The 15,184-nt window shown below is 39.0% G+C and overlaps 1 protein-coding gene across 2 annotated transcripts in view; it reads left to right on the forward strand.

Annotated features, from left to right (window-relative positions):
- jhy (junctional cadherin complex regulator) overlaps window positions 1–15,184 on the forward strand; it is a 98,263-nt gene that overhangs the window by 18,690 nt on the left and 64,389 nt on the right. For both annotated transcript variants that reach the window (XM_043676816.1, XM_043676817.1), the window contains exon 3: window positions 9,681–10,710. In XM_043676816.1, coding sequence (XP_043532751.1) covers window positions 9,681–10,710 — 1,030 coding nt within the window. The remainder of the gene's footprint in view (window positions 1–9,680; window positions 10,711–15,184) is intronic.

Here is a 15,184-nt window from a genome sequence, read left to right on the forward strand (position 1 = left end):
TGGAGGTTCAGGCGAATTTCTGACTGATATGGAAGGATCCCTTGGGGCCTTGGAGGGAAGTGGGGGGGGGGAGGTGTGGGCGCAAGTTTTGCATTTCTTGCAGTTGCAGGGGAAGGTGCCGGGAGTGCAGGTTGGGTTGGTAGGGGGTGTGGATCTGACGAGGGAGTCGCGGAGGGAGTTGTCTTTCCGGAACGCTGATAGGGGAGGGGAGGGAAATATATCCTTGGTGGTGGGGTCTGTTTGGAGGTGGCAGAAATGAGGAAGGATGATATGATGTATCCGGAGGTTGGTGGGGTGGAAGGTGAGAATCAGTGGGATTCTGTACTGGTGGCGATTGGCGGTGTGGGAAGTGGAGGAGATGCGGTGGAGAGCATCGTCGACCACGTCGGAGGGGAAACTGCGGTCTTTGAAGAAGGAGGCCATTTGGGCTGTTCGGTATTGGAATTGGTCCTTCCGGGAGCAGATGCAGCGGAGGCGAAGGAATTGGGAATATAGAATGGCGTTTTTACAGGGGGCAGGGTGGGGGGAGGTGTAATCTAGGTAGCTCTGGGAGTCGGTCGGTTTGTAGTAAATGTCTGTGTTGAGTCAGTCGCCCGAGATAGAAATGGAGAGGTCTAGGAAGGGGAGGGAGGAGTCTGAGATGGGCCAGGTAAATTTGAGGTCGGGGTGGAAGGTGTTAGTAAAGTGGATGAACTGTTCAACCTCCTCGTGGGAGCACGGAGGTAGCGCCAATACAATCATCGATGTAGCGGAGGAAAAGGTGGGGTATGGTGCCAGTGTAGCTGCAGAAGATGGACTGTTCCACATATCCGACGAAGAGGCAGGCATGCGGGTGCCCATGGCTACTCCTTTCGTTTGGAGGAAGTGGGAGGATTGGAAGGAGAAGTTGTTAAGAGTGAGGACCAGTTCAGTCAATTGCAGGAGGGTGTCACTGGAAGGGTACTGGTTGGGTTGGCGGGAGAGAAAGAAGCGGAGGGCTTGGAGGCCTTGGTGATGATGGATGGAAGTGTGTAAGGACTGGAAGACCATCGTGATGATAAGGCGTTGGGGGCTGGGGAAGCGAAAATCATGGAGAAGGTGGAGGGCGTGAGTGGTGTCCTGAACGTAGGTGGGGAGTTCTTGGACTAAGGGGGACAGGACAGTGTCGAGGTATGCAGAGATGAGTTCAGTGGGGCAGGAGCAGGCTGAGACAATGGGTCGGCCGGGGCAGTCAGGTTCCGCCACCTCCAAACAGACCCCACCACCAGGGATATATTTCCCTCCCCACTCCTATCAGCGTTCCGGAGAGACCACTCCTTCCGCGACTCCCTCGTCAGGTCCACACCCCCCACCAACCCTACCTCCACTCCCGGCACCTTCCCCTGCAATCGCAAGAAGTGCAAAACTTGTGCCCACACGTCCCCCCTCACCTCCCTCCAAGGCCCCAATGGATCCTTCCATATCCGTCACAAATTCAACTGCACCTCCACACACATCATTTACTGTATCCACTGCACCCGATGTGGTCTCCACTACACTGGGGAGACAGGCCGCCTACTTGTGGAACGTTTCAGGGAACACCTCTGGGACACCCGCACCAACCAACCCAACCGCCTCGTGGCTGAACACTTTAACTCCCCCTCCCACTCGGCCAAGGACATGCAGGTCCTTGGCCTCCTCCATCGACCAGGTCCTGGAGATTCATCCACCTTTGCATTCTCTAAGACCTCGCCCTCACCTCCTTCCACCTATCGTATTCCCAGCGCCCCACCCCCCCCCAACCTTTTACATCTGCCCGCTTGGCACACCAGCCTCATTCCTGAAGAAGGCCTTATGCCCGAAACGGCGATTCTCCTGCTCCTCGGATGCTGCCTGGCCTGCTGCGCTTTTCCAGCACCACACTTTTCAACTCTGGTCTCCAGCATCTGCAGTCCTCACTTTCTCCTAGTCTAATCTGAGGTAACCTTCTTCGCTGTCCTCTACACCTCCAACTTTAGTGTCATCTGCAAACTTACATCCAAATCATTTATATAAATGATGAAAAGTAGTGGATCCAGCACCATTACTATGATAATGCTTCCCACAGCTCATCATTAAAATATTTATTCTGAGCCTTAGAACTCTGTATTGTAATCAATGTAATCAATGTAGTCATTGTAACAAATTACTGGCTAGGCTTACCTTTTCTTGTGCCACTCCTTTAACCAGGCTATCATTTGGGTTTTGCTCATATAACAGAACCAAGCAAAATTGTGATTATACAGTATTCGCTATTAAATTTTCTGTACAAAATTTTAATTATTACCAGGTGATCGTTAATTAGAACCAGCAGATGTTTCTGTGTATCAAGGTATGTTCAACTTAGTCTGTATTACAGAAGACATAATATAAGAAGGTATTACTGCTAAACTCTCTGAAAATAAAGCAGCAAAATATAGGATCAATTAATCAACATTTGGAAGAGAAAGATTGTTAATGTTTTTAAACAAAAGTTTAATTAAGATTTCTGAAGTAATATTTGTAATTTGCAATTTATGGGTTGAAATCCTTTTCATAACCTCAGCTCCGTATAAGATTGGATTATTTCAAATGATTCTAATCATTTAGCTGTCTGAATATGAATCTCAAGAGGTCTATTGTGGTGCACCATGCCCAAATAGAGCACATTGTTCACTGTGACCCAAGTCTCCGTGTGGAAACACAACAAGTATGAAGTGCTCCTTCATAGCCTATCATGAAATAAATGTGAATCGTTTTGTTCTCAGTCGAGTAAAAGGTTATGCAGACAGTTGATGCGCAACACTTTATAGATATGCAGCAGATGTGACAAGTGCTTCAAATTCCTGAGTGTCTAATGGGGTTCAAATCCATACACAATAATATTTTTGTAGGTCAATGGACTATATTAATGGTGTTCATTATGATCGCATCAAATAAAAAAAATCTATCTAATAGATAACAGCTTCACAAACACTGCATTATTCAGTCTTAGGAGCTGAATTGGAAAGTTTTCCGATGATTATAGCTCATGGATATAGTTAACATTTTCAATAATTGTGACTCATTGTTCTTTAATATGCAAATGAAACATGTTGTTCACAATTACCATTTGTGTATTTTAAATTATTGGTTTGCTTGCAGCTGCATTTTTTATTGTGATTTACATTCTTTTTATCTTACTTAGCCAAAAATGCCTAGTTTTTAATTCAACTTATCAATCCACAAATGAATTAGAAGTCAAATGCTTTAGAATTTAGCATATTGTTTTTAATAGTAAATACTTGTTAACCTTTTAATAAGTTCGCTGTTTTTATCATATTAATTAACAATATATATTTGAGAAAAGCCATTACAGGCCTTGAGATTATTGAGAATGTTAACATTTAAACATTTAGAAAATTTATGTGAGATGTCTTTGCTCTTTTAAAAAATCTCCATCCATTTTCTTCAAAAAGTTTAAGGTCTCTAAAACTAGGAGCCACCTGAACTTAATTTTGAATTCTTTAAGTATTTTTCCCTTGATTGATCACTTTATTTATAGTTGTGATTTTCACAACAGTAATTTCAGAATTTCTACAGTTATGTCATACAGATAAATCCAAAGTGTACACTTGAATGATAAAGACATTCCAAATTTGGAAAATATTATAACCACTAAGCTTTGTGTGCCTGATACTGATAAGTATTTCTATCTGCCTGGAGTATAGTTATTGAGATTGGTTAATTACTGGCACAGATTGCTTTGTAGGATTATGATGTGTGGCAGTAATGGAGACCTGTCTTAATGAAGGACAAATCTGGTTGTTAAATATTCCTGGTTACAAAGTGTTCAGAAAAAAAAGGAAAGGGAAAAATGCAGGAAGGGTGAGGAAGTATTACAGAACTGCAGAAAAAGGATGTTTCAGTGTTCAAGGGCAGAATCTATTTAGCTAGAGCTAAGGAATAAGAAAGGTGCAAGCAATAGGAAGCATTCCTCGATTTTGTTCAGGATAATTTCCCACAGCAGTATGTATCCAGTTCAACAGAAAAGGTGTTATTTCTACCTGGTTAATGGAAAGATGTGGGCCAAATATGTCAAGTGATCACTAAATTTTGGGATGACAGTAAAAATGACATTGGTCAATCTAGATTAAGAATAATCAAATGGCAGAGAAGTGACTTCAGTTAGGCAAGAAAAGAACTGTGCCAGATAGACTGGAACCAAAGGTTAGCAAGAATAACAGTAACTGAATATTGGGCTACCTTCAAAGAGGAGATGGTTTGGGAACTTTATGCTATATTCCCTCAAAAGGGAAAGGTAGGACAAACAAATCCATAGCTTTCTGGATGAAAAGGAGACAGAAATTCAGTTAAAGAAGAAAAGTATGTTTATGACGGGTGTCATAGTGAATATAATTGAGAACCACGCAGAGAAGCTTCAAAACCAAAATGAAAGGCTAACATCTAATATTAAGGAAAATCCCAAAGTTTTCAACAAACATATCAATCGTAAAAGAGCGGCCAAAGTAGAAACAAAGTCAGTTAAGGTCAAAGATTGAATTTACACATAGAGGCAAAAGGCATGGCTGAGGTGGTGGTGAAAGAAGGGGAAACTCCGTCATGGTAAAAGTTAGAAATGGATAAACAGGAGGCATTGGATTAGCTGACAGCCCTTAAAATTGAGGGACTGGAACTGGATGAGATACATCCAAGTATATTGAAGGAAGTGAGAGTGGAAATTGCAGAGGCAATAGCAAACTTCTTCAAACTCAGGACTAGTACCAGAGGATTGGAGAATTGCAAACATCACTCCCTTGTTCAAAAAAGCTGTTACAGATCAGCCAGTTTAACCTCGGCCATGGGGAAACTTACAGAAATAATTATTTCAGATCAAGTTAATAGTCACGTGGGAAAGATTGCTTTGAAAGAGTCAACATTGACTTGTTAAAGGTTGATTGTGCCCAACTAACTTGCTGGTCTTTTTTGAGCTGATGAGGGCAAGGCTGTTCACGTCATATATATGGACTTCCGAAAGGTATTTGACAATTCAACACAACAGGCTTGCGCTGAAAGGAACCATAACAACATGGATACAAATAGGCTGGGGCATAGGAAACAGTCAGTCATGGTTAATTGGTATTTTTCGGACTGGAAGAAAGTTTATTATGGAGTTCTCCTGGTGTTGAAATTGGGACTGTAGCTTTTCCTTATAATATATAATGGGTCCACATCTTGGTGTGCAGAGGGAACAAATTGTAAAGTGTGGGAGAATAGTGTGCAACTTCAAATGGACATTGGTATATTAGTGCAATGGGCAGTTAGGTGACAGATGAAGTTCTTCAGCTTCAACTGAGCAGAGAGAGAGGGAGTCAGCAACAAGACAAATTGAGGCCCAAGATTGGGAGCCAAGGTGGTGAAGTGGAGTTCAAGTTCAACAGTTGCAGCTTTTTTTTGGAAGCAGGGTTTAACTGAGGAAAAAAACAGGAACAAGTGAAAATCAGGATCAGTATAGTAAAGTTAGATAATTGTGTGAATTTCCATAAATGACGTTAGTTCATAGTATTCTTATGGAAGCATCTTTTTAAGAAGTATGTAACTAATGGGCTTAATGGAAGTCATGGCAACAGAGCTTGCACCTGTAATATCCTCCTCCTGTGAGATGTGACAAATCATGGAAGCTTCAGTTGTCCCTGGTAGTCACATGTGCAGGAAATATGTCCAAGCTTCAGGTAGTAGCTAATCGCATTTCAGAGATGGAGCAGCAGGTGAATTCACTCTAGAGCTTCCACATTACCGAGCATGAGTGGATCACGTTCAGTGAGATGGTTGTACTTCAGGTGAAGATGTAACAAGCAGGAAGGGCTTGGTTGACTATAGACAGAGTAGAGGAAGACTGGTAGTATTGGAGTCCCCAGTGACCATCCCCCTTTCTAACAGATATGTGTTTTGGATAATGTTGTGGGAGATAACAATGCAGGAGAAAACAGTGGAAGTCAATGTCATGGCACCATGGATAGGCCTGCTGCACAAAAGAGGAGGTAAAAGAATGGGAGGGATATAGTGGTAAGGGGAACAGATGGACATTTCTGTGGGCTGCAAAAGAGATTGCAGGATAGTTTGTTGCCTTCTTGGTGCCAAGGTCAGGGATGTCACTGGAAGGCTACAGGACATTGTGAACATGGAGAGCAAACAGACAGAGGTCAATGAGATGGGGTCCTGGAAGCAGAATTTATGAAGCTAAGAAGTAGATTAAAAAGCTTAGAGTCGTAGAGATGCACAGCATCCATGCCAACCAGATATCCTAAATAAATCTAGTCCTATTTGCCAACACCTGACCATTATCCCTCTAAACCCTTCCTATTCATATACCCATCCAGACGTCTTGTAAATGCTGCAATTGTAACAACCTCCACCATTTCTTCTGGCAGCTCATTGCACACATGCACCACCCTTTGCGTTAAAACATTGCCCCTTAGGTCCCTTTTAAATCTTTCCCCTCTCATCTTAAACCTATGCTGTCTGGTTTTGGATTCCCCACTCCAGGGAATAGACCTTGTACCTTTACCCTAGCCATGTCCCTCATGATTTTATAAGTCTCTATAAGGTCACGCCTCAACCTCTGACCCTCCAGGGAAAATAGCACCAGCCTATTCAGCCTCTCCCTTTAGCAAAAATCCTCCTGCCCTGGTAACATACCTGTAAATCTTTTTTGAACCCTTTCAAATTTCACGACGTCCTTCCTGTAGTGGGGAGACCAAAATTGCATGCAGTATTCCAAAAGTGGCCTGACCAATGCCCTGTACAATTGCAACATGACTTCCCAACTCCCAAAACAGGACTCTAAAGGTAGTAATCTCTGAATTGTGGTGCCATGTGCAAGTGAGTAGTGGTGGTTCCAGAAAAATGACTCAACTGAAGGAGATGAATGGCCAAAATTAGAAAAAACAGAAAAGGGAGTCAAGAGATATAGAAATTATAGGCTATTTAAGGCACAACGAAGGTGAGAAAGGTCAGATAACACTTATTTTAATACAAGGAGTCTCATGAACATGGCAGAAGAGATGAGCACACTAATTAAAACATGGACATAACATGTCATTGCTGCTACTGAAATATGATTGAGAGAAGGGCAAGATTGGTGGCTCAGTATTTCAGAATATAGGATCTGTTGGTGAGACAACAAAAGAGGTCAGAGAGGATGGGATGTTACAGTATTGATCAGGGAATCACTTATAGCAGTAATAAATAATGACATCTAATGGCTCTTCAAAGGAAGCCAGATGGGTAAATGTTTATGAGAATGGTTCGGGGATGGGGCACTTCAGTTATGAGGAAAGGTTGTAGAAAGTTTTCAATATCATCAGAGGTCTGGTCAGAGTAACTGGGAAAAAGTGGTTCCAGTTCGTAAACAGATAGAGAACTGAAGGATGCAGTGCCTGGAAATGTGATGGAGACTAAGGTGTTCCAGAAGTCATTGGATGAAAATGTGAACAGAAGCAATGTACAGGGTTATAGGAAAAAGGCAGGAGATTGACACTAAGCTAAATTGCTCAATGGTCCAAATGGCCTCTATCTGCACTGTAAAATTTCTGCAATTCTGTAATTCAGTGCTTATCTCTCACCATCTTAAAACAGCACCATTGGCATTGTGTTGCACTGAAATATGATGCAGAATTGGTGGCCATTATCAATGCAATTTGAGCACTGAAAACAGTTCATGGATCAGTTTGATTTTGCAAAGCAGCATGTGCCTTATCCATCCTGCCACTGAAATGCTCATTGATGCCTTAACATTATTAAGGATCAAAAGTCCATCTAACCTACATCCCTGCAGAAAGTTGTTGATTCAGAAATCTATAGTATGATTCCTCTCCATCCCAAAGTTCCATATTGCCATCCTCCTCACTTCTAGTGCCAATGTCATATTGCTCTGAATTGCCATTAAACGGCTCATCAAAGTACAGCATATGGCATGCTAGGATTTAATTTTGTAAAAGTATTTTTCCCCAGTCTTCTTGAATGCTAAAATAAAATTTGATCATATCGGCCTGATCACAATCGATTTCTTATGTTCTCGTCTGAACATTTCAATCCTCTGAATTCTGTAGTCCATTCCAGAAGCTGATTCAGTTGCATCATAGCTGACTTCTATTGTGACTCCATCTATCCTTCTTGGTTTACTAATTTTAATACCCGTCCCTAACAAACATATCAATCTATAATGAAATGTTTTTGCTATTGTCAGAATTTCAAAAAGTTTTCAAAGACAGTTCCAAATTTCCTCAAACTTTTGTGTAAAGAACTGATTTTTTTTGCCATCACCCTTGAAAGAAATAACTATAATTTTAAGGTTATGTTCTCTTCTCTGTTTTCCTACCAAAGAAAATAGTTTTCTTTTTATTTACCTTATTAAATCTCTAAACCTCTTAAACGCTTCACCCAGATCATTCCCTAATGTTGTAAATTCAAAGGAATATGTAACCCTGAAATCATTCTGCTAAATCTGCACTACACATATACCATGATTAACAGATTACAAACAGTTGAATGCAGAACTTTCGACAGGATTGAATCAAAGCTCTTCATAGCTACAACATATCTTCCATCCCTTTACATTGCTAAATTCCTAATTTAAAGTTGACATTTCATTAGCCTTTCTAATTATTAGCTACACATGTTTATTAACTTATGGTAATTTATATGGTTAAACCCTAAATGTCATTGCTTGTCCCCAGTTTCTTTTTCATTTTTAAAAATACCCTGATCTTATTAGAAGGTGGATCAATTCACTTTCCCACATTGAATCCCATTTACCACAATTTTGCTGATAGGCTTAATCTCACAGTGTCTTATTGTAACTTTCTTTTCTTAGTTCCAGTAGTTATGGCGCTACTTAACATGGTGTCATCAACACATTTACAGAAATAGCTCTCTATCCCTTCATCCAAGTTATTTCTAAATATAGTGAAAAGATGTGGCCCCAGTACAGACCCTGGGCGGATACCACTCATCACTTGCTGCCAGTTTGAAGATATGCCTGTAATTCTCACTGTCTATATTTTTCCATGTGAGCCATTTCCCTATCTAAGCCAAATAAATTACCTCTAATTCTAAGTCCTGATCTTAGCCCTACAGTCCAGCATTAAATACAGATTTTTCCACCTCAGTTCTCTGGATTTATTTTGTTTATTATTCTTTTGTTACCATTCTCCCTTTGTTCAAAAGATTATTATTTTAAAAATTATTGTAGATTTGGGTTGCACTTTTTCACAAAATTCCACACTTTGTGGCCAGTGTGGAATTTTCTTTTTTGAGAAATAATATCTTATAGCATTTCACATGACAGGAGTTTCCAAGTGTGAGTGCATTGTTGTATAAATGCTTCCAATGCAAAATTTCTCTTTTCTAACAACATTTCAAATTGAAAGTAAGGTGTTCTCATGTGCCTTCATTCAATTATACAATTTAAGATAGCTTACTGCTTTATTCTGTGCATGAACATACAAATATATGAAAGTCCTAACGTGCAGTCAAACAGTGGAACAGTAGCTTTCCCATTTAATCCTTTGTTCCACATTTGATACTATATGACCCTTGCATTAAATACCTAATCTTACATTCGTTTTAATCTGAGATAGACAAACTCGTAAGATACCTTTAAAATATAATTTTGATCAACAATTTTTTATGCTACAATTGAACTTTTTAAAAAATTCTTTCAGCCTTCAAACTACTGACAGATACGCCAACCTGCGATATAATCCTAATTGGAGAAATACCAGAGCAGGAGCAAAGATTTTTAAGTCCAAACAAAACTATGAATCACTTCATGATTCACTGGAGAATTTGCTTCAAGAGTCAAATGAGCTATTGGAGAAAACTGAAGGAAGATACAATGAACACCAAGATAAAGTGGAACAAAAAAGGCAAACAAATAAAGCTCGTGCAGTTGGATTTAGTTTGAGAGATGATGATAACGTAGAGAAACAACTTAAAAGGAAAAGACCGTCTTCACCTTACATTAAATGTGAAGCTAGCATGCAAGAAGAACATGAATCACTTGGTTCTTCTGGATTTTGTGATTTGCAAAATGACAGGAAAATCCAATCAAACACAATTGTAGCAGAAGTATCCCAGGAAAACCATGAGGAACATCAGTCTCATGATGAAGATAATTGTGAAATGTTTAGTGATTCTGAATGCGAATACCTGGATTCACTGGAACAGAAAAGACAAACAGATAAATCTCAAGGAGTTAAATTTACGTTGAGAGAAAGTAATAATGTGCAAAAGCAATCTGAAAGGAAACATTTGCCTTCTTATTATAAAAATGAACAAAGTGCCCAAGATTGTGAATCACTTGATTCTCCTAGATTTTATATTGATACAATTAAGAGTGATTTGGAAAACAATAAGAAAATTGGAACAAGAAAATTCTTAATTAAAGAACCTAAGGATAAACATGAGAAAGATGAAGATCACAATGAAGAAGATGACTATGAAAGTTTGAATGGCCACTATCAAAAAGAATACCAGCAATTCATGGAGCATGAGTCAACCTGTAGTGATATGAGCATAAAGAGTGTAAGACACTCCAAGAACCGTGTGATCTCTCATGACAGGAAATTGCAAACTAAAGTAAGAGTGCAGGATGATATTGTGGAACGGAATAAACAGACCCTGGGAAGACACAAAATAAACTCATATCAACTGTTGTACAGTGAAAAGAAAGAGGTTAAAGATACACAGCAGGTAGGTGTCACAGTAAAAAAATCTCTTTTCTTATATTGTCCTTCTGAATGAAGAAGAAATTATTTCATTCAATGAGTTCTAAAATGGTTTGGTAAATCCAATGCTTAATTTGCATAATCTGCTGTAGTTGGGGCTGATGACACTTGGAGAATTGAGTAGAGGAGTTGTTGAGATGCTTATGCACTCTCTCTGATGACTCAATTTGCTAACATTTTGGTCAGTTGGAAGCAAGAGACTCCCATGAGTCACTGGGGATGTTTGACCTCTCACCACAGATTCTGGTCTTTTTTCATTAAGTATAAGGAAGAAGCCATCATGTGTTTAAGTGATAAAATGTTTATCAGTGTGTGTGTATACTAGTTGCTATACTGGAGTTAAGATGACCAAACCACGAAGCCAGAGATTTAAACACTATTTCTTTTGTTAATATACTCTTGACAGGCAGTTAAGTTTGGTAAGAAATCTGTAATTTTTCCTTTATTTATATTTATGTTCTGATTTTTCAGTTACTAAACTAAATTTGCTCACATGTTCTGAATGTTATTTTCAAGTGACAGGACTAGTAGTAGCATCTGCTCAATAAATAGTTGTCTTTTAAATCCAAGTCCAAATGGGACTGAAACTATGGCTCCTAGTTTGCAAACTAGAACATTATTTTAATACTTTATTAATCTCGATCATATAGCAAAAGCACAGAAATAAATTGGAAACAGCATTTTGATCTGAAAACAGATTGTCATTGTCATTTATGAAATTTGTTAACAATGCACAGAAAAACCCAGGATTTTCAGTCCCAAATTACAACTGAAATCAGATGAGCAACTGCTTTATGGTGTTAAGAGGCAAAATACTGTAATTCTCAAGAATAAGCAGCGAATTGTATGCTTCCTTCTAATTGGTAGGTTAGTTCCTGTCTTTTTTTGAACAAAGCAAGAACTTTGTAGCAAAATATTTACATGTACATTCATTTTATCTTTCAAACCCGTGAATGATTATTCTCTCCAACTTTTGTTTCATTAAATGTTATCATCTGATTTCTATTTCAGGACTGATTTAAAGTTTTCTCAATTCCTTGATGTTAAACAAAGTCCTTTATAATATCTTTAGTTTCTTATGAAATAATTCCACAGATGCCAGTATCCCATCATGAGTTACCCTTTGTTTACACGTGGAAAGTCCTTGACATTGATCCAGCTCCTTCAGAGCAACAGGATATTTGACACTTATTTTTATCTGTCATCCAGGGCACCCTGCTTGGTTCAGAAAAACAGCATCAATAAAGGAACTCATATTCTATGAGGTCCATCTGGCTGACCTTGTTACAACCACTACATCTTCCACATGAAACTTTATTTTCCATGAAAAGGTGGGCAGGTAACCTCAAATTGGAAGGCAGTGTTGAAATAGGCTTTTGCAAGAATTTTCTGAAGGTACCTTTAATGGATTACCTTTCTTTCCCAAATATCACATTGATAAATGAATCCTTGACAATATGCCGATACTGAATTTAGAATAATCTATCCATACTGTGAAAAACACAGTTTTAGAAAATGAAATATCTAATGCTATACAACACATGAACACGAAGGGATTCTCCAAATATCAATGAATAATGTGCCATACTGATACTTGCAGATTATACATGAAGCCCATTTCAGAGGCATGCTAGATAAGTGAGATGTTATACCTGCCAGCATTCACTCGAATATCTGAAGGCTTCAAGATCAGTGGCCAGATTTGGAGACTAGTTCATGCATAGGAACAGCAGTAATTCTCTGAGTCTATGATAAACTTACAACTGTTTTTAACTTTTGAGTGGGAGACTCCCTACAATCAAGTATGGACATTATTTTTGCAGTTGTAGGCTGAAAATCAGGGAATGTATCAAGTAGGTATCATGACCAATAGATTCATCATATTTTCTCTGGAAGGCATCCAGTAAAAGAAAGTTCCCTTCACCTTCACAAGGTTTATTTTTTCCCTGGGGTGGGGGAGTCCAGAACTAAAGGGCATAGGTTTAAGGTGAAAGTGGAAAAATTTTAAAGGGTCCTAAGAGGCAGCTTTTTCACGCAGAGGGTTGTGCATGTATAGAATGAGCTGCCAGAGGAAATGGAGGATGGTATAATTGCAATATTTAAAGGCATCTCAATGGGTATATGAATAGGAAGGGTTTAGAGGGATACGGGCCAAGGGCTGGGAAATGACACTAAATTAGCTTGGGATATCTGGTCAGCATGGACAGGTTGCACTGAAGGGTCTGTTTCCGTGCTGTACATCTGTGACTCTGGCCATGGATGTTTCTGATCTCAATGTAATGCCTTTCATTAGATTGGAAGAACGACAATTTCCAGTCCCTCTGTTTCTTTGGCTTTACATTGGGTGCAAATGATTTACACCATCTACTTATCCGCTGTAATTCCTTAGGTGGAATTACAGTAAATTTAACATATTACTGATTACATTGGGAATACTGTAAGTTGTCATTTGTTGCTGCAGGGCCAACATGTTCAGGTTTCTTCATATAAGGATGCTTTTTTGCAGCAGTCTAGAAGTATAATTCTTACATTTCAGAAGGCTTTGGCACCAGTTGCTTTGGTCATGTGCGAACGGTTCCCAGTTGTTAAAGTAAGGCATGAAGTTATGTCTTGTTTCTGTTATGGATTTAGCTGTCGAATACATCCACTGGCATCATTAAATTCTGCATAGAGTACATTTTCTGAAAGACAACCACCATCATGGCCTAGCCATCTTGTTGAGATAATTAGCATTGCCATGATTCTTTTGGAGTTAGAAAGTTCCAGTACTTTTCTGCTCGGACTTAGTGTTGCCAAATAGATCTCAAGTAGTGTATATGAAATTAGTTTGATCTTGTTTCCTGCTTTAGATGCGTAGTCCCAAGTTTCTGTGTCAGTCAAATAAATATCAGTAAGTTATTCCATCAATACAATTCAGTTTGCTTGTACTAGCTGCCCGAGAGCCTGACCATTGAAATGTCTGTTCTCAGTCATTGGTTCTGATTAATTTTAAGGTGTAATATTAAAATTAGTCATGACTGAACTCTTTGCAGTGCCAAGATGTTATGACATAGTCTTTAAAGTGATGCTGAAGTATAATAATGATCGAATGATTTTAATCATTGGATGATATCAGCTCAGGGGCATAAATACATAGACCACCTTGGAACTGGGGAGCAGCACGCTGCAGATTACATTATTGGCCCATTTGCTACTTAATTTATTACTTATACATACATTTTCTAAAAAAATGCCTGAGGAATTGTAAAATTAAGTGGGCTTTAGCACTAAATACCTGAGGAAATTTGTTCCAAAGAAGTTAAATCTAGCATGTGTATGTGTGTATGTATACACACTAGGACTTCCCAAATTGGTTACAACCTCAAGGGGGAGTCATAACAATTTTCCAGTCTTGAAATGGCGAGTGGGAAAGAAAAATGGGAAAATGTTTGGGAACTCTGTGTTATATTGTATGTAGGTATACATATTTATTTGTAGAAGTGAAGTTTTAGTGTACATTGACACCTTCAGTCCCTAGAGAGTACTGTGTTACATGAAGTATTGCAAAAAATGTATCAAATGGAGGGAAATCGTTTTTTATTCTGAGTACGAAAATAACATAAGTACATATTATTGGACATTTTCAAAAAAAAACTATTTCTTTCCTTCTGGCCCTCTCGCTCTATTACTTCAATCTTTCTTTTTCCTCTCGATTTTTCAATGCTTGGTGTGACATTGGGTTCACTATTGCAACAGACACTTTCTAGTTCAGACTCTGATTTGCTCATTAACAATTCTTCAATCTGATCGGTTCCGGCCATACGGCAATGGACCTCTGCTCTGTTAACACATATCCTAGGCATCCTGTAGATCCCAGTAATGGAAAACTTATCGTTCAGAATCTCATTAAATTAAGTAGGCATGTCAATGAATGGCAGGCGCTGTTCGTTCAGCAGTCACTAAATTCTGGCCCATTGAAAAAGCAATATGGCCACAACTTAGCCAAACTGATTCCCTGCTAAATTCAAAATCAGATTCCAGAACTAAAACATTTTCTATGTAATAAAATGCAGCTATGCTGAAAAACTATGTTTTGTATGGACTAAACTATAGTAATCATAAAGAAAAAGCCATGATTTGGAGATGCCGGTGTTGGACTGGGGTGTACAAAGTTAAAAATTACACAACACCAGGTTATAGTCCAACAGGTTTAATTGGAAGCACACTAGCTTTCGGAGCGACGCTCCTTCATCAGGTGATAGTGGAGGGCTCGATCGTAACACAGAATTTATAGCAAAAATTTACAGTGTAATGTAACTGAAATTATACATTGAAAAGTTGATTGTCTGTTAAGCCTTTCATCTGTTAGAATACAGTGATAGCTTCACTTCTTTCATGTGTAAATCACAAAACCTTTTTTTTAAAGTTGCATTCTCAGGTTAGCTGTTAAACAATGGTGA

This window comes from Chiloscyllium plagiosum, chromosome 35, assembly GCF_004010195.1.
Source record: "Chiloscyllium plagiosum isolate BGI_BamShark_2017 chromosome 35, ASM401019v2, whole genome shotgun sequence".
Lineage (NCBI taxonomy): Eukaryota > Metazoa > Chordata > Chondrichthyes > Orectolobiformes > Hemiscylliidae > Chiloscyllium > Chiloscyllium plagiosum.